We start from the raw sequence: 19,666 nt of genomic DNA, 5'->3' as shown, positions 1-19,666 counted from the left end.
TGATGATTACTAGCTGTCTTCCCTCTAGCCTATCACTGCTAAAATAGGGACGGCTAGCAAAGATAGCTCTCGCGTAGCCTTGCGAGAAATTTAACAAATAAACAAACACAGCATATATTCTGATTCACTTTTATAAATCTAAAACAAACAGAAATATTTCTTAATCTTTGTAATTAACGGTTTTCCGTGGCTTAATCTTTACAATTCTCTTTAACGTGCGTTTGATAACGCGTGTCATTACTATTGTTAAATCAGTTTATAATCGTTGCATGTGTTATTTTCAACTAGTTATAAGCTGTGTGATTCTAGAAAAGATAAAAGCCGAAACTTTGAGTTTAAATTAATTTTTTTTTCTGGAATGTCATTTGTTATTTTTTGTATTTTTTCTGAAATGTAATTTTTTATTTTTTATTTTTTTGTATTTTTTTTCTGAAATGTAATTTTTTATTTTTTTTTATTTTTGAATTTTTATTTTTTGTATTTTTTTTTCTGAAATGTAATTTTTTATTTTTTTTTATTTTTCTGGGATGTCATTTGTTATTTTTTGTACTTTTTTCTGGAATGTCATTTGTTATTTTTCATTTTTTGGAATGTCATTTGTTATTTTTTTTTTTTCTGGAATGTCATTTGTTATTTTTTTTTATTTTTTTTGGAATGTCATTTGTTATTTGTTATTTTTTTCTGGAATGTCATTTGTTATTTTTTTATTTTTTGGAATGTCATTTGTTATTTTTTTATTTTTCTGGAATGTCATTTGTTATTTTTTTTTTTTTTGGAATGTCATTTGTTTTTTTTTTTTCTGGAATGTCATTTGTTATTTTTTGATATACAATAAAATCATTTAACGTGTGTCTTCTCTCAATTACTTTTGTTGGTAAATAAAGATGGTGGAAATGCGGATATCTACCGTTACATGCTCTCCATAAAGGTTTGGTTTGTTTTGAATTTCGCGCATAGCACGAGGGCTATTTGCACGCTCTCCATAAAAACTAAACTGTGGACTGCTTTTATCGTACTGTCTCCCAGTGTCTATTTTGTTTTGTATTTTTTCTTTTGCAGCTGACGTGTAGAAAATGATGAATAGTAGTCACGGTGGTTTTTCAAAATATGACGCATGCGTACTTGAAAGTGAAAACTAATATTTAAAGCACGAGAACTTTGAAGTGTATTTTTATTGTACACTAACAACTCGGTCGTCAAAAGATACATACAATGTTAAAGGTTTTTTTGTTACTATTTATACGTGCATTAATTAATTTTTGTTCCCCAGTTTCTGCTGACTTATATAACCATGATTATGACGATAAAGCTTTAGACGGTCCTTGGATAATGGCTGACGTGGAAGCTGTTAAAGCCTGGGAAATTTTTAGAAATAGTTACTCGGCAAAAGCGTTAAATGTAACAGAAACCATAAAACCGATTATGGAGGACTTGCTGAGAACGATGAACGCCAGTGAAACTTGCCATCACAGTGTAATGGAAGTACTGACGTCTTTCGGTAGAATGGAGACTTGGGCCTCGAAGAGTGAGTAGAGATGTGTTTAGATTCACGAGCCTTAATAATTACCCACAAAACTTAATTTAGTCTTCAGGAAGCCTCGATAATGAGGTATTTTTACAATATCTGATTTTTTGTATGACCGTGGAACTCCAAAGAACTCAAATGTCCACATTTTGTTCTCGATAACAATTACGTTAAGACTTTTTAATTTTAAGCTATTAGGCTTTATTTCATTTTTAACCATCAAAATTTCATAATATTCGAGATTGTACACACTGTGTAAATTATGGACGTTCTTATGTTCACTTGATATAATTTCCCTGTTGGAGAGCGATAAATTTACAGACTTACAATGCTAAAATCCTTGGTTCTATTCTCTGGACTGAACACAGCAGATTGCCCAATATGTCTTTACTCTGTAACAAACAAACTAACCTTTCAGGTAATACCGACTATACCATTCTTCAAAATATTTACCTGTTCTGAATAAAATAATACGCATGTTTGGCTTATATAGATTGTTATGAACTTTGAATGGAAGTCCAAGAATTTTTTGTAACCATAATGATAGCTAGTCTTACAGCTGTTATTGTTTCTCGAAGGTAACATAATTCACAATATGGTAATAGTTCGTTGAAAGATAATTTTCTTATACGTTTAAAATAAAGTCAACTATTCAATAACTGTATCAAGAGTCATACGTCACTAAGTCTCTTTCTATTGTTTCTTCTTCCAAACACATTGTAATCGAACGCCACTCCTTCATATTCTCGGTGAACTGACGTGAAACTTTCTGGAATTGTACCTTGGTTCAATATTTCTGAACAATGTTTTCTTCTTCTTCTTTATTTAGAAGTTTATGTGGTCAGAGGTCAAACAACACACAAGAATGTATATTTGGGATCCTGTGCGGTCATATTCACAGTAATCAAAGTGAAAATTCTCATTAGTATAAACTGTCATTTGTCCAACACAATCACCTAGAAGAAGTTGGATTTGATCAAATTGAATCTTTTTAGTATAGTTTAGTTTGACTTGTTTTGATGTGTTTTTTTTTTGTAATCTGTAGGTCGCAGATTCGAATCCCCGGCTCACCAAACATGCTCCCCCTTTCAGTCGTGAAGCGTTATAATGTAGCGATCAATCCCACTATTCGTTGGTAAATGAGTAGCTCAGGAGTTGACGGTGGGTGGTGATGACAGCTGTCTTCCATCTAGTCTTACACTGCTAAATTAGGGACGGCTAGCGCAGATAGCCCTTGAGTAGCTTTGCGCGAAATTCAAAACAAACAAACAAACTCATAAACAGTGTTGCGCAGCTGTTGTAGTTTCTTTGATCTTATTCTAATTAACCTACAAAATTATCAGACAAGATGCTGTGCAATTATCTAACGTAATAAATGAAACTCAAGACAACACAAAACGGATTCACAAGTTAATATTTAGTCAACATTCACTGATATTTCAGTACTGCTTCATATCGACGTGACATGTTATCAATATATTTATACAGACATTCCTGACTGACTGCCATCCTTCTATGAGTACTTCAAAAAAGTTCATCTTCCATGTTTAGTTTGTGATATATCGTTAATCGGTTTAACTCAGCCCATACATTTTAAATTGGATTGATATAAGGTTATTGACCTGTCCTGCCTATAAACATAAATTCTTTTTTTTCCTAAGGTATCCTTTAACGACTTCACAATTCCCATTTCGTCAACTTAAGTATAGTATAGCAGTGTATTTATGTACGTTTTAGTGTTGTATGATTATTTATTTTGGACTAAATGTTCAACATCATTATTCTTGACTTTTTTGTTTAACACAAACTGGAGTTTATTACCCGACACTTTTATAAACCTAAATAAAATAACGATCTTCAGAATGTAATTTTATTAGCTCATTATTTTGCTATTAAAACTTCGTCAGAGATACATCAGTTTCCTTTTAGTTCACTGATACAGTTCAGTTACTTACGTTTATACAAATGGGCAAGTTTGGTGTCGTCTAAGGATGCTGTTTGTTCTGATTTGGAATCAAGTAGTTTTAGGTGTCTACACAAAAGGATTAAGAAAATATTACCTGATCAGCTTTGAGCTATATTAAATCAATAGTGGTGAATACGTTTCGTGAAGACTGATTTGACTTCACGTATATTGAAATGACCACAAATGGGGAGTAATCGCAACATTACAAACAGCACATTTTACGTTTGTTATATATTTATTACATATTATATTATATTATATATTATTATATATTTCAAGTTGCTTATTACTATTTTAATAGGCCCGGCATGGCTAAGCGTGTTAAGGCGTTCGACTCGTAATCTGAGGGTCGCGGGTTCGCATCCCCGTCGCGCTAAACATGCTCGCCCTTTCAGCCGTGGGGCGTTATAATGTGACGATCAATCCCACTATTCGTTGGTAAAGAGTAGCCCAAGAGTTGGCGGTGGGTGGTGATGACTAGCTGCCTTCCCTCTAGTCTTACACTGCTAAATTAGGGACGGCTAGCCCAGATAGCCCTCGAGTAGCTTTGTGCGAAATTCAAAAACAAACAAACAAATTATTTTAATAATATTTATATTTCTTTCAGTGATTGATTCTAACGGAAGACTTCCAGCTGGACTGTTGGAGGGAACCTTAACCAGCTTAGGATCTTACGATCAGTGTATGAACATCGTCTCTCCTACCAAAGAGTCTAAAGTGTCCACTTTCCAAGGACAATATTGTTCTGTTTTACTACGACTTCCATTACCAGCTCGTTCAGCAAAATACAGCAGCATCGTAGTCGGGGTGAAAGCTCTGTCCAATTTCTCAAAACCTGAGAGGTCAGTTGTTGAGATGTGTTCTTCACAAAGGGAAAAAAAATCTCACAAAAACTGTTGGCTACTACTTTGGTGTTACATGAAAGTAAACTAGCACGTTCCATTTACTACTATAACAATCAAATCTTATAGTTATGGAAGACAGTTTGAAGCTAATAACTTGTCTAGAACTTCTTCCTTAGCTGGTAGTCAGTTTCTTATTTAATAACAGTAGGAATCAGGAGTTTGTATCAATTATTTCTAGCGTGTGTTTTACACCTTTACTTAACCACTGAATACTTCGAAGCAGAATAAAAATACATGTAAAACAAATTAAGATAATAACTGACAATTCTGCAGTTAGGTCCAAAGCGCATGTCCGTAAATTAATGAGATTAATGAGACAGTATTGTGTACTTTGTACAGGGTGGTCCGTAAGTCCCTACCCATCCATATGTATTATGCCACCCTGTAGTCTAATAGGTTTATTCTGTTGTAACTTTTCACTCACAGTTTGTACTTGCCACAACGTAAGTACTGTTATACGCATGCTCAGCTTTATTCTGAATAAAGGTTAAAGTAATACACGCTTTACTTTGTGAATGGCTGAATATCGACGTTCACCATCATCCTTCATAAAGAGGTTACTAAACTTTTAAGAAACTTCAAACGTTGCAACAACAAACTGTTAAACAAACTCAGTGTTCGTTTGATGTTGTGAGGTGTACCAACGAAAACCGATTTATCGTATGGAGGCTTGTTCGAATTACCTAAGGCTTAAGAAATGATGACAACACCTTTCACATAAATTGCTGGATGTTGGCTTGACCTTACAGCCATATGTACCTTAATGATCAAACTAAGTACCAATTTATTTGTTGTTAAAATTTTTTCAATGAGTAGGAATTCGAAACCCACCCACTAAGCTTTCTTTTTCCTTATTGGTTTATCAATCGGCGGGAATATATCGTATAACTGTATATTTTATAAAGGAAAAGATATTCAATTTTTCTCAAAATTCAAATATTTTTCTAGGTGTTTCACGATTTTGCCCAGAATGCCCAATTCTTCTATTCAGTGCCATTACGTCTAGGAATTTGTGTACCGTCAACATGTTCACGATTGGAAGTTCAAAAAGCTGTCACTATAGGTATGTTTTTCTGTTTCTTTTTTACGTTGACTTGCTTGTTTGGAATTAAACACAAAGCTACACAATGGGCTATTTGTACTCTGCCCTCCACGGGTATCGAACCCGGTTTATATCGGGGTGAGACCGCAAACATATCGCTGTGCTACTGGGGGTCTTTACGTTTGTAGTAGAATACACCATTCTGATATAGTTTTGTTCCTATGGTTTTTGGAAGAGAAACTTTATCCGCTTTGGAATAAATACCCTTATGATGTTTTGACGCGTCAATATCTTATGTGACAGAATGAAATTACAAAGAGTAGTGGGAAAAATCTATACACATTGTATTATTAGGTCGAAAAATATCGAAACACAGACGAATACTTATCTGTGTATCAATCTAATACATTAATTCTTTTTTACAACAGAGCAGTTAGGGGTTGTTAAAAAGACAGACAAAATTACTGTTTTATTTAATACACACTTGTTCCATTCACTCAGACCCTCATTGGCACAGCGGTACGATGGAAATTGGGTTTGGATATTCATGGTGGGCAGAACAAATACAGTTAATGTGTAGCTTTGCACATAACTTGAAATACAATCTGTACAATATATGTGTTTTTCAAGGTGATCAACGAATTTGTGACGACGCATGGTCGACTGTGAATAACAGGGTTGATTGTAGTTGTACTGTTAGTAACAGGACCAATTGCACTTAGATTGGTTTGCGTTATTGTTTGTTTTTTGTTTTTGAATTTCGCGCAAAGTTACTCGAGGGCTATCTGCGCTAGCCGTCCCTAATTTAGCAGCGTAAGACTAGAGGGAAGGCAGCTAGTCATCACCACCCACCGCCAACTCTTGGGCTACTCTTTATCAACGAATAGTGGGATTGACCGTCACATTATAACGCCCCCACGGCTGAAAGGGCGAGCATGTTTGGCTTGACGGGGATGCGAATCCGTGATCCTCGGATTACGAGTCGCACGCCTTAACACGCTTGGCTATGCCGAGCCCGGTTTGCGTTATTATTACTTGTTTGTGTGCAGAAAAAACATATACTCTTACAGGTAGTTCCAATAAGCTCTTACATGAAGGCCACAAACCACGCAAAGTTGTTAAATAGAATGTATCGAGATAGGCAGCTGGGCCTCACCAGTTCAAACCTGTTTTTCTTTATTCGTGTTAGATAATCTTTGCTTGTTTTTTGTATACTGTTAAAAATGTGACTTTAATATAAACATTTTCATCTGATTTTTGTTTTGTTTACGACTGAGTTATAAGATCAGTAGGAAGAGATAATTATTTTTTGTGAGGTAGTAAATATTTTTCACGTTATCTAAATGTATACCTAATTATTTTTGAGGTTTTTCTTCATCTTATATGTGTTTTTAATTGTAATGTATGAGATAATGATTGTTGATCATGTCACCTAAATATGTTTTAAATTATTATTTGTGAAGTCTTGTTTGTTCTTAAGCTTATTTAAATGTGGTTGTAACTGTTATGTATGAGGTAATGGCTGTTCTACATTTTATCTAAATGTGTTTATTATTATTATTATGAGGTAATGTCTGTTCTATATTTTATCTAAGTGTGGTTATAATTGTTATGTATTATGGCTGTTGTACATTTTATCTAAGTGTGTTTGTTATTATTATTATGAGGTAATGGCTGTTCTCAATCTTATCTAATTATATTTGTTAATGGCTCTAAAACGCTGAGTATCGTTAAACTGGTAAAATGGTTCATTTTTCTAAGTAGAACTTTAAACACCAATCGTTACTGCAATATCTTTATAGTGTTATTTTCTCATTGGTTTGGCTTTTGTAGTACTCAATCAGAGGTTCCAAGTGACACTGCTGACTGTAGACGTTAAGCCTATTTACTACACACACATATATATAGCTTTAAATATGTTTATTTATTTCCTTCTGTATTTTTTATATTTTATAGTATTCATAGTCATTTTTACGTTTTGTAGTTTTAGAATCCCGACAGATAATTGCATTCTTTATGGTTGAATACTAAGGAAGAAAAACACGTTATTGTGAAAAAATATTATACACTCAGTACTCTATGTGAACTATCAGTGTAATATTATACACTCAGTACTCTATGTGAACTATCAGTGTCACTTAACAATCTTTACCAAAATAAAACTTTAAAAACGTATTTTTTTTTCTTTTGGTAAGCACTAATAAGACAGTAAGAATTTCAATAATAATTGTGTAAGGTCACCATGATCCCAAAAAAAGGTATTATACGTTCGAAGCATGTCCCCAACAAGGAAAATTCAGTTATTATTTTCTTTTCTCACGATATAAAATTATAGTTCTGTGATTATAATCTTTCGTCCATGGCAAAAGTTTGCATCATAGCTTCATTTGTTTTTTGTTTATTAGAGCAATATGTTTTTTTCTGTATTTTTATCTCCATTCCAAAGCTTATAATCATAATGGACTTACTTTGTTTGTTGAGAAATAATTCTTTTGGGCTTCAACTTTTTGACCTGAAAACTTAATCCTGTGTTTAACATCTGTAATGCCATTAAATGTCTTCTCTCCCATTACTACCTTATCTATTATTGCATCATTTTAATTTGTTATATATACAGGGTGAGCCAAAAGTAGGTGGACAGTAAAAAAACATTTATTTAGAGATCACGTATACGTACAACTATATGTAATAAGACAATTATATTAATGAAAATAAAATATTATTTATTAACGCAAATGCTCAAATTGTTTTCCTTCTTGATTTACACAGCTTTGAAGTCTACCTCTTACGCTTCGACAAACATTTTGCACAAGTCACTCTGGACATTAATTTCTTGAAATGCATCTCTTATGTAATTTTTTAAATCACCGACACTTCTTGGTTTTTGACTATAAATTTTTTCCTTGAGTACTCCCAAAAATAAAAAATACATAGGGGTCAAGTCCGGTGAACGTGCCGGCCAATCGATTGGACCTCTTCGACCAATCCATTTCAATGGAAATGTTTCATCCAGATACTCACGAACTCCTTTGGAATAATGTGGAGGGGCCCCATCTTGTTGAAAATAAAAGTCATGTAAATTAGGTTGTTGCTGTAACTGGGGAACAACTTGATTCCTTAGAATTTCGAGATACTTATCTCCTGTAATTGTTCCGTCCGAAAAAAATGGTCCATAAACACCAGAGCTTGAAATACCACCCCAAACATTGACACCAGGCTGATTTAGCTGTTGTTCTAATGTTAAATGCATGTTCTCACTATACCAGTAAACACAATTATGTCTATTGACATGACCGGATAATTTAAAAGAAGCTTCATCACTCCACACAATGTTATCTAAAATTCCTGGGTTTTCTTCAATCTTGTTCAGCATACTTTCACTAAATTGCAGTCGCCTGTCTGGATCATCCTCCAATAAGCCATGAATTAGTTGTGGTCGATAGGGTTTCAACCCAATTTGCGTTATAATTCGCCTAATAGAGGTTTGTGGTATGTTCAATTCCATAGAAGCTCTTCTGGTGGATTTGTTTGGACTTTGAACAAATGCATCGGCAATACGTTGCTTATTATTCTCTGTACAGACTGTTTTGGGTCGACCAGTTTTAGCAGCATTAAGGATTGAGCCAGTGGCGTCGAATTTGTCACGGATACGGTAAATGGTTTGTCTTTTTGGAGCTGGAGTATCAAATGTTTCAACCCACTTTCTCCTTACAGTTTCAGTATTTTGAGATTTCCAATACTCTTTTAACACCCATATTCTTTTATCTGTATTTAAAGTATTTGACATTATGGGTTCTATTAACAATCTAAAAAAAAAGAAAACAGATTAAATTAAAACAAATGTAATTATACAATTGTAATTATATAACACAAATAATATAGTTGCAACATAGTTATAATATACAATTGCATTAATATAACCGATACATAAACCTATTCCAAATGCTGTCCACCTACTTTTGGCTCACCCTGTATACATGAATTTCCACGACATAACACGTTTTCATTTTTTTACCAAATGTCTTATATATAATTCTAAATTTTAGTTCCTTTTTGCTCCAAGGCCTGACGTCGTTTTCTATTAACTCATCTTCCAGGTGATAAACTTTCCATTCTAAAGTATCACGAACAGAGTTTTGCTCGTTCAACCTTATTCTTCTAACCAAAACTTCTTTGGAAAAAACAACAACAGTACTTTCCAGCAATCTCTGTAAAGGAAAATAACACGTAAGAGTGGTTTTTGAAAGGTCTGTGTTTCAACAAGCATTCGATTCCTTATGCAGGAAAAATACCCTTTGAAGAATTTCCTTATGTTGAACATTCCATACCATCTTAAGTGGTTTTCGTCAGGACTCTTCACCAATCCTCTCTGGACCCCCTCAGTTATTTCATTTGTATTTAAATTCAAACCACAAAACTTATCAGTTAAACATTAACTGAAAGAAGAACGAAATAAGTCCAACATGACTTCAACATGACATTAACTTCTGAAAAACATGACATTAACTTCCGAAAAACATGACACAATAAGTCTAACTAAAGTACAAACAAGCTTATCCGAACGTGGAAGTAATTCATAAAAGGAAAACAAAGCCAAACAAATGTTCATGTGTAATGAATATATATTTCAAATGAAGGGAATCCAATAGGAAAGTAAAATATTTTATCGTGAAAATTATATTAAATTTCTACAATAGCAATTTGTAAATTCGTGCTTAATGTAATCTGAGGATCGCGGGTTCGAATCTCGGTCGCACCAGACATGCTCGCCCGTTCAGCCCTGGGGGCGTTATAATGTACCGGTCAATCCCACTATTCGTTGGTAAAAAAGTAGCCCAAGAGTTGGCGGTAGGTGGTGATGACTAGCTGCCTTCCCTCTAGTCTTACACTGCTAAATAAAGGGACGGGTAGCGCAGATAGCCCTCGAGTAGCTTTGCGCGAAATTAAAAAAAACAAACAAACAAGCTTAATGTCTTGATTGCATAAGGTATTCAAATATAACAAGACAGAGGAAAGAACTGACAATATAAGAAACTAGATGGCATTGTTTGGTTTTGTCTTTTAAAAATAACATTCTTTCAAGCACCATCCAGTCTTTGTGTTCATTGTTCGTGCTTGTTTATTAACGTTACATTTATTATATTGTAATGAACGTTAAGACAAGTTTATTTATTGTTTGAATTATTTAAAGTCTCGAACAGAACACAACTTTTTACTCTCCAGCTGTCTTAAGTGTTGCAACCAGACGTGTTAAAATACTTCAATTTGACCAAACGTTGATATTAGCTAAACCCAATAAATTCAGTTCTTGTCTTATGTTATTTTCAATAACTTTTCCAAAAGAAAAAAAAATATTATTTTGAATTCACGAAATAAACGATATTAAAATTTATTCAAAAATTTCACAAACAAGATTCTAAAAAAAAAGATATATTTTTCCAAACTATTGCTAACGCAGTTATGTATCTGTTTAATTTCCAAGACCTAACTTATGCCCATTATTGATTAAGTTTCTGAGCTTCAGGTTTTATAGAATAATGTCACGTTCTCTCCATTTTATCTCATTATCCTAAAGATTCAGCGGTTTTCGATATTCAAAATGAGTAGAGCACGTGCAGCCTTGCGCGTAACTACAAACAAAACAAAGCCTCACCACTGCGTTACCTACAGTCAACTAGCTTGTTTTCCCTCATCTACATTTCCTTATAACGAAGTTTTAAATTAAGCATACAAATGTAAATATTTGAATAAAAGAAATGTAAGAATGATTTGCGATAACGTGAATCCCACTTGAAGCAAAAAAATGAATCTGAGGACAGCTGGTATGAATATTAAAAGCAGTGGTAAAGTTACGTGCGCGTGGTTGTTTGTTTTTCAACTTTCGCTTTAAATGTGTAAAAACGAAACATGACAGTTTACGTTTACGAAGATATATCTTGAAATATAAGGTTAACATAACTTATACCACCAACATTATTACCCGAGTTTCCACAATAAAATTCGAATAGGGCAATGAGTTAATAAACTGGTTCTGGTAGTAATATGTCTCTAAGAAAGAAAGAAAATTCTAGAACCGAAAATTAAAGGTAAATGTCTTTAGTAAGAAAAACGTAGGTGACTTTATAAGCATTTCAAAACTTAGAATCGTAAACTATGATACTGTTAAAACACTAGAACCATAACAATGCCCTGAGGGGTAGATGGGGGGTATTGTAAAAAGGAAAGACGTATACATGTAATCAAACTGTTAAGCGCTTGGTAAAGATACAGATTCTCATGTTACACTCCCCACAATATCCTCTGTTTGACGTCTGTGAAAGAGTTTGTGTCACGTTCTAGAATATTTTTATGTTACAGCAAGCAACTGGTTACGACTAAGAGGAAATGTTCAGAACTGTGAAGTGAAGACACCTGTCCAAGTGACAGCTCGGCAGGCTGTATCTCTGTGAGTAACTAGCTCTCTTACATTAGAACTTTACTTGCAACATGGAACACACGATGGCTTTGCTAGAACCCTAGGATATTCTATTTCACGTCCTTCAATAATGGAACAACTTTAACCATTTAGTTTGCTTCATTCTTTTTAAAATTTCTACTTACTGTTTTCGGTTCCTCCTATGTTTCATTTTAACGAATAGGTTCAGATTTTTAACACGTTATTGTAAATTGGTAATCTCTGATTACGTGAACCTGAAAGCTATAAACATGCAGTCACAGAGTAATCTTGTTGCCACGATACTTGCATGTATACTTAGGCCTACTGACTGATACTTATGAACTATTGCTTAGATCGAAAAGCTTAGAAGCACGCCTATATTAAAGATGTACATTTCGGCTACTGAAAAAGCCTACATCTAGGCCTAATTATGTAATGCGATTGGTAAGAACACGAAAATCACAAGAACAAACACAAAATTTGTAGGCCTGTAATGCAATAAAACAATTCAACAGACCAAATTGTAGGGGGGGATGAATGTATGCACCATTCCCCCACCTAAAATGAAGGGGTGATGTATACCCTCTGCCCCCCAGGATCTACGCCCCTGTGTCCACCGACATTAACACATATTATTATTCGATTATCTTCAATCTCCACTCATGTAGTTATTGGCTTCACCCATATATTTCAATCATAACAGGTTTTATTAATTTATCTTTCACAAATATAGTTGGCTTATGCATCCATATTTACACGTTATTGTTGGTTTTCCTTCCCCCATTTAACGAATTAAACTATTTAAACATAGAATATTATTCAACATCGTAGAAATATAATAATATATTTGTGGAATTACTGTTTGTTTGACCTATTTAAGAATACAGATTGCTTATAAGAGAATATTCCCACCCTCACAGAAACTGTTATTTCATCAGAACAAGCCCACCACTAACTATTATTTCATCAGAACAAGCCTACCACTAACTATTATTTCATCAGAACAAGCCCACCATTAACTGTTATTTCATTAGAGCAAGCCCACCACTAACTATTATTTCATCAAAACAAGCCCACCACTAACTATTATTTCATCAAAACAAGCCCACCACTAACTATTATTTTATCAGAACAAACCCACCACTAACTATTATTTCATCAGAACAAACCCACCACTAACTGTTATTTCATCAGAACAAGCCCACCACTAATTGTTATTTCATCAGAAAAAAGCCCATCACTAACTGTTATTTCATCAGAACAAGCCCACCATTAACTGTTATTTCATTAGAGCAAGCCCACCACTAACTATTATTTCATCAAAACAAGCCCACCACTAACTGTTATTTTATCAGAACAAGCCCACCACTAACAGTTATTTTATCAGAACAAACCCACCACTAACTGTTATTTCATCAGAACAAGCCTACCACTAACTATTATTTTATCAGAACAAACCCACCACTAACTATTATTTCATCAGAACAAACCCACCACTAACTGTTATTTCATTAGAACAAGCCCACCACTGATTGTTATTTCATCAGAAAAAGCCCATCAGTAACTGTTATTTCATCAGAACAAGCCCACCATTAACTGTTATTTCATTAGAGCAAGCCCACCACTAACTATTATTTCATCAAAACAAGCCCACCACTAACTGTTATTTTATCAGAACAAGCCCACCACTAACTGTTATTTCATCAGAACAAGCCCACCAATGATTGTTATTTCATCAGAAAAAGCCCATCACTAACTGTTATTTCATCAGAACAAGTCCACCACTAACTGTTATTTGATCAAAACAAGCCCACCACTAACTGTTATTTCATCAAAACAAGCCCACCACTAACTGTTATTTCATCAGAACAAACCCACCACTAACTGTTATTTCATCAGAACAAGCCCACCACTAACTGTTATTTCATCAGAACAAGCCCACCACTGATTGTTATTTCATCAGAAAAAGCCCATCACTAACTGTTATTTCATCAGAACAAGTCCACCACTAACTGTTATTTCATCAAAACAAGCCCACCACTAACTGTTATTTCATCAAAACAAGCCCACCACTAACTATTATTTCATCAGAACAAACCCACCACTAACTGTTATTTCATCAGAACAAGCCCACCACTAACTGTTATTTCATCAGAACAAGTCCACCACTAACTGTTATTTCATCAGAACAAGCCCACCACTAACTGTTATTTCATCAGAACAAGTCCACCACTAACTGTTATTTCATCAGAACAAGCCCACCACTAACTGTTATTTCATCAGAACAAGCCCACCACTAACTGTTATTTCATCAGAACAAGCCCACCACTAATTGTTATTTCGTCACAACAAGCTCACCACTAACTGTTATTTCATCAAAACAAGCCCATCATTAACTGTTATTTTATCAGAACAAGCCCACCACTAACTGTTATTTCATCAGAACAAGCCCACCACTAACTGTTATTTCATCAAAACAAGTCCACCACTATCTGTTATTTCGTCACAACAAGCCTACCACTAACTGTTATTTCATCAGAACAAGCCCACCACTAACTGTTATTTCATCAGAACAAGCCCACCACTGATTGTTATTTCATCAGAAAAAGCCCATCACTAACTGTTATTTCATCAGAACAAGTCTACCACTAACTGTTATTTCATCAAAACAAGCCCACCACTAACTATTATTTCATCAGAACAAGCCTACCACTAACTGTTATTTCATCAGAACAAGCCCACCATTAACTGTTATTTCATTAGAACAAGCCCACCACTAACTGTTATTTCATCAAAACAAGCCCACCACTAACTATTATTTCATCAAAACAAGCCCACCACTAACTATTATTTTATCAGAACAAACCCACCACTAACTATTATTTCATCAGAACAAACCCACCACTAACTGTTATTTCATCAGAACAAGCCCACCACTGATTGTTATTTCATCAGAAAAAGCCCATCAGTAACTGTTATTTCATCAGAACAAGCCCACCATTAACTGTTATTTCATTAGAGCAAGCCCACCACTAACTATTATTTCATCAAAACAAGCCCACCACTAACTGTTATTTTATCAGAACAAGCCCACCACTAACAGTTATTTTATCAGAACAAACCCACCACCAACTGTTATTTCATCAGAACAAGCCTACCACTAACTATTATTTTATCAGAACAAGCCCACCACTGATTGTTATTTCATCAGAAAAAGCCCATCACTAACTGTTATTTCATCAGAACAAGTCCACCACTAACTGTTATTTCATCAAAACAAGCCCACCACTAACTGTTATTTCATCAGAACAAGCCCACCACTAACTGTTATTTCATCAGAACAAGCCCACCACTAACTGTTATTTCATCAGAACAAGCCCACCATTAATTGTTATTTCGTCACAACAAGCTCACCACTAACTGTTATTTCATCAAAACAAGCCCATCATTAACTGTTATTTTATCAGAACAAGCCCACCACTAACTGTTATTTCATCAGAACAAGCCCACCACTAACTGTTATTTCATCAGAAAAGCCCATCACTAACTGTTATTTCATCAGAACAAGTCCACCACTAACTGTTATTTCATCAAAACAAGCCCACCACTAACTGTTATTTCATCAAAACAAGCCCACCACTATCTGTTATTTCATCAGAACAAGCCCACCACTAACTGTTATTTCATCAAAACAAGTCCACCATTATCTGTTATTTCGTCAAAACAAGCCCATCATTAACTGTTATTTTATCAGAACAAGCCAACCATTAACTGTTATTTCATCAGAACAAGCCCATCATTAACTGTTATTTCATCAGAACAAGCCCACCACTAACTGTTATTTCATCAGAACAAGCCCACCACTGACTGTTATTTCATCAGAAAAAGCCCACCACTAACTGTTATTTCATCAGAACAAGCCCACCACTAATTGTTATTTCATCAAAACAAGCCCACCACTAACTGTTATTTCATCAAAACAAGCCCATCATTAACTGTTATTTTATCAGAACAAGCCCACCACTAACTATTATTTCATCAGAATAAGCCCACCACTAACTGTTATTTCATCAGAACAAGCCCACCACTAATTGTTATTTCATCAGAACAAGCCCACCACTAATTGTTATTTCATGAAAACAAGCCCACCACTAACTGTTATTTCATCAAAACAAGCCCACCACTAACTGTTATTTCATCGAAACAAGCCCATCATTAACTGTTATTTTATCAGAACAAGCCAACCACTAACTGTTATTTCATCAGAACAAGCCCACCACTAACTGTTATTTCATCAGAACAAGCCCACCACTAATTGTTATTTCAGGAAAACAAGCCCACCACTAACTGTTATTTCATCAAAACAAGCCCACCACTAACTGTTATTTCATCAGAACAAGACCACCACTAATTGTTATTTCATCAAAACAAGCCCACCACTAACTGTTATTTCATCAAAACAAGCCCATCATTAACTGTTATTTTATCAGAACAAGCCCACCACTAACTATTATTTCATCAGAATAAGCCCACCACTAACTGTTATTTCATCAGAACAAGCCCACCACTAATTGTTATTTCATCAGAACAAGCCCACCACTAATTGTTATTTCATCAAAACAAGCCCACCACTAACTGTTATTTCATCAAAACAAGCCCACCACTAACTGTTATTTCATCGAAACAAGCCCATCATTAACTGTTATTTTATCAGAACAAGCCAACCACTAACTGTTATTTCATCAGAACAAGCCCACCACTAACTGTTATTTCATCAGAACAAGCCCACCACTAATTGTTATTTCTTGAAAACAAGCCCACCACTAACTGTTATTTCATCAAAACAAGCCCACCACTAACTGTTATTTCATCAAAACAAGCTCACCACTAACTGTTATTTCATCAGAACAAGCACACCACTAACTGTTATTTCATCAGAACAAGCCCACCACTGTTATTTCATCAAAACAAGCCCACCACTAACTGTTATTTCATCAAAACAAGCCCATCATTAACTGTTATTTTATCAGAACAAGCCCACCACTAACTGTTATTTCATCAGAACAAGCCCACCACTAACTGTTATTTCATCAGAACAAGCCCACCACTAATTGTTATTTCATCAAAACAAGCCCACCACTAATTGTTATTTCATCAAAACAAGCCCACCACTAACTGTTATTTCATCAGAACAAGCCCACCACTGATTGTTATTTCATCAGAAAAAGCCCATCAGTAACTGTTATTTCATCAGAACAAGCCCACCATTAACTGTTATTTCATCAGAACAAGCCCACCACTAACTGTTATTTCATCAAAACAAGCCCACCACTAACTGTTATTTTATCAGAACAAGCCCACCACTAACAGTTATTTTATCAGAACAAACCCACCACTAACTGTTATTTCATCAGAACAAGCCTACCACTAACTATTATTTTATCAGAACAAACCCACCACTAACTATTATTTCATCAGAACAAACCCACCACTAACTGTTATTTCATCAGAACAAGCCCACCACTGATTGTTATTTCATCAGAAAAAGCCCATCACTAACTGTTATTTCATCAGAACAAGCCCACCATTAACTGTTATTTCATCAGAACAAGCCCACCACTAACTATTATTTCATCAAAACAAGCCCACCACTAACTGTTATTTTATCAGAACAAGCCCACCACTAACTGTTATTTCATCAGAACAAGCCCACCAATGATTGTTATTTCATCAGAAAAAGCCCATCACTAACTGTTATTTCATCAGAACAAGTCCACCACTAACTGTTATTTCATCAAAACAAGCCCACCACTAACTGTTATTTCATCAAAACAAGCCCACCACTAACTGTTATTTCATCAGAACAAACCCACCACTAACTGTTATTTCATCAGAACAAGCCCACCACTAACTGTTATTTCATCAGAACAAGCCCACCACTGATTGTTATTTCATCAGAAAAAGCCCATCACTAACTGTTATTTCATCAGAACAAGTCCACCACTAACTGTTATTTCATCAAAACAAGCCCACCACTAACTGTTATTTCATCAAAACAAGCCCACCACTAACTGTTATTTCATCAGAACAAACCCACCACTAACTGTTATTTCATCAGAACAAGCCCACCACTAACTGTTATTTCATCAGAACAAGTCCACCACTAACTGTTATTTCATCAGAACAAGCCCACCACTAACTGTTATTTCATCAGAACAAGTCCACCACTAACTGTTATTTCATCAGAACAAGCCCACCACTAACTGTTATTTCATCAGAACAAGCCCACCACTAACTGTTATTTCATCAGAACAAGCCCACCACTAATTGTTATTTCGTCACAACAAGCTCACCACTAACTGTTATTTCATCAAAACAAGCCCATCATTAACTGTTATTTTATCAGAACAAGCCCACCACTAACTGTTATTTCATCAGAACAAGCCCACCACTAACTGTTATTTCATCAAAACAAGTCCACCACTATCTGTTATTTGGTCACAACAAGCCTACCACTAACTGTTATTTCATCAGAACAAGCCCACCACTAACTGTTATTTCATCAGAACAAGCCCACCACTGATTGTTATTTCATCAGAAAAAGCCCATCACTAACTGTTATTTCATCAGAACAAGTCCACCACTAACTGTTATTTCATCAAAACAAGCCCACCACTAACTATTATTTCATCAGAACAAGCCTACCACTAACTATTATTTCATCAGAACAAGCCCACCATTAACTGTTATTTCATTAGAGCAAGCCCACCACTAACTATTATTTCATCAAAACAAGCCCACCACTAACTATTATTTCATCAAAACAAGCCCACCACTAACTATTATTTTATCAGAACAAACCCACCACTAACTATTATTTCATCAGAACAAACCCACCACTAACTGTTATTTCATCAGAACAAGCCCACCACTGATTGTTATTTCATCAGAAAAGCCCATCAGTAACTGTTATTTCATCAGAACAAGCCCACCATTAACTGTTATTTCATCAGAACAAGCCCACCACTAACTATTATTTCATCAAAACAAGCCCACCACTAACTGTTATTTTATCAGAACAAGCCCACCACTAACAGTTATTTTATCAGAACAAACCCACCACCAACTGTTATTTCATCAGAACAAGCCTACCACTAACTATTATTTTATCAGAACAAGCCCACCACTGATTGTTATTTCATCAGAAAAAGCCCATCACTAACTGTTATTTCATCAGAACAAGTCCACCACTAACTGTTATTTCATCAAAACAAGCCCACCACTAACTGTTATTTCATCAGAACAAGCCCACCACTAACTGTTATTTCATCAGAACAAGCCCACCACTAACTGTTATTTCATCAGAACAAGCCCACCATTAATTGTTATTTCGTCACAACAAGCTCACCACTAACTGTTATTTCATCAAAACAAGCCCATCATTAACTGTTATTTTATCAGAACAAGCCCACCACTAACTGTTATTTCATCAGAACAAGCCCACCACTAACTGTTATTTCATCAGAAAAGCCCATCACTAACTGTTATTTCATCAGAACAAGTCCACCACTAACTGTTATTTCATCAAAACAAGCCCACCACTAACTGTTATTTCATCAAAACAAGCCCACCACTATCTGTTATTTCATCAGAACAAGCCCACCACTAACTGTTATTTCATCAAAACAAGTCCACCATTATCTGTTATTTCGTCAAAACAAGCCCATCATTAACTGTTATTTTATCAGAACAAGCCAACCATTAACTGTTATTTCATCAGAACAAGCCCATC

At 35.0% G+C, this 19,666-nt stretch overlaps 1 protein-coding gene across 1 annotated transcript in view; it reads left to right on the top strand.

Moving 5' to 3' along the window:
* The first annotated feature begins 1,106 nt into the window (after window positions 1-1,106).
* Window positions 1,107-19,666, top strand: part of LOC143228310 (O-acyltransferase like protein-like) — a 412,295-nt gene continuing 393,735 nt past the window's right edge. Inside the window, exons 1-4 of the mRNA XM_076459583.1 lie at window positions 1,107-1,525; window positions 4,099-4,415; window positions 5,345-5,459; window positions 11,796-11,883. Coding sequence (XP_076315698.1) covers window positions 1,213-1,525; window positions 4,099-4,415; window positions 5,345-5,459; window positions 11,796-11,883 — 833 coding nt within the window. The 5' untranslated portion in view covers window positions 1,107-1,212. The remainder of the gene's footprint in view (window positions 1,526-4,098; window positions 4,416-5,344; window positions 5,460-11,795; window positions 11,884-19,666) is intronic.

This window comes from Tachypleus tridentatus, chromosome 10, assembly GCF_004210375.1.
Source record: "Tachypleus tridentatus isolate NWPU-2018 chromosome 10, ASM421037v1, whole genome shotgun sequence".
In the NCBI taxonomy this organism is placed as follows: Eukaryota; Metazoa; Arthropoda; class Merostomata; order Xiphosura; family Limulidae; genus Tachypleus; species Tachypleus tridentatus.
Note: the sequence above shows the minus strand (reverse complement) of the source record. Positions and strands in the feature narration are given on the sequence as shown.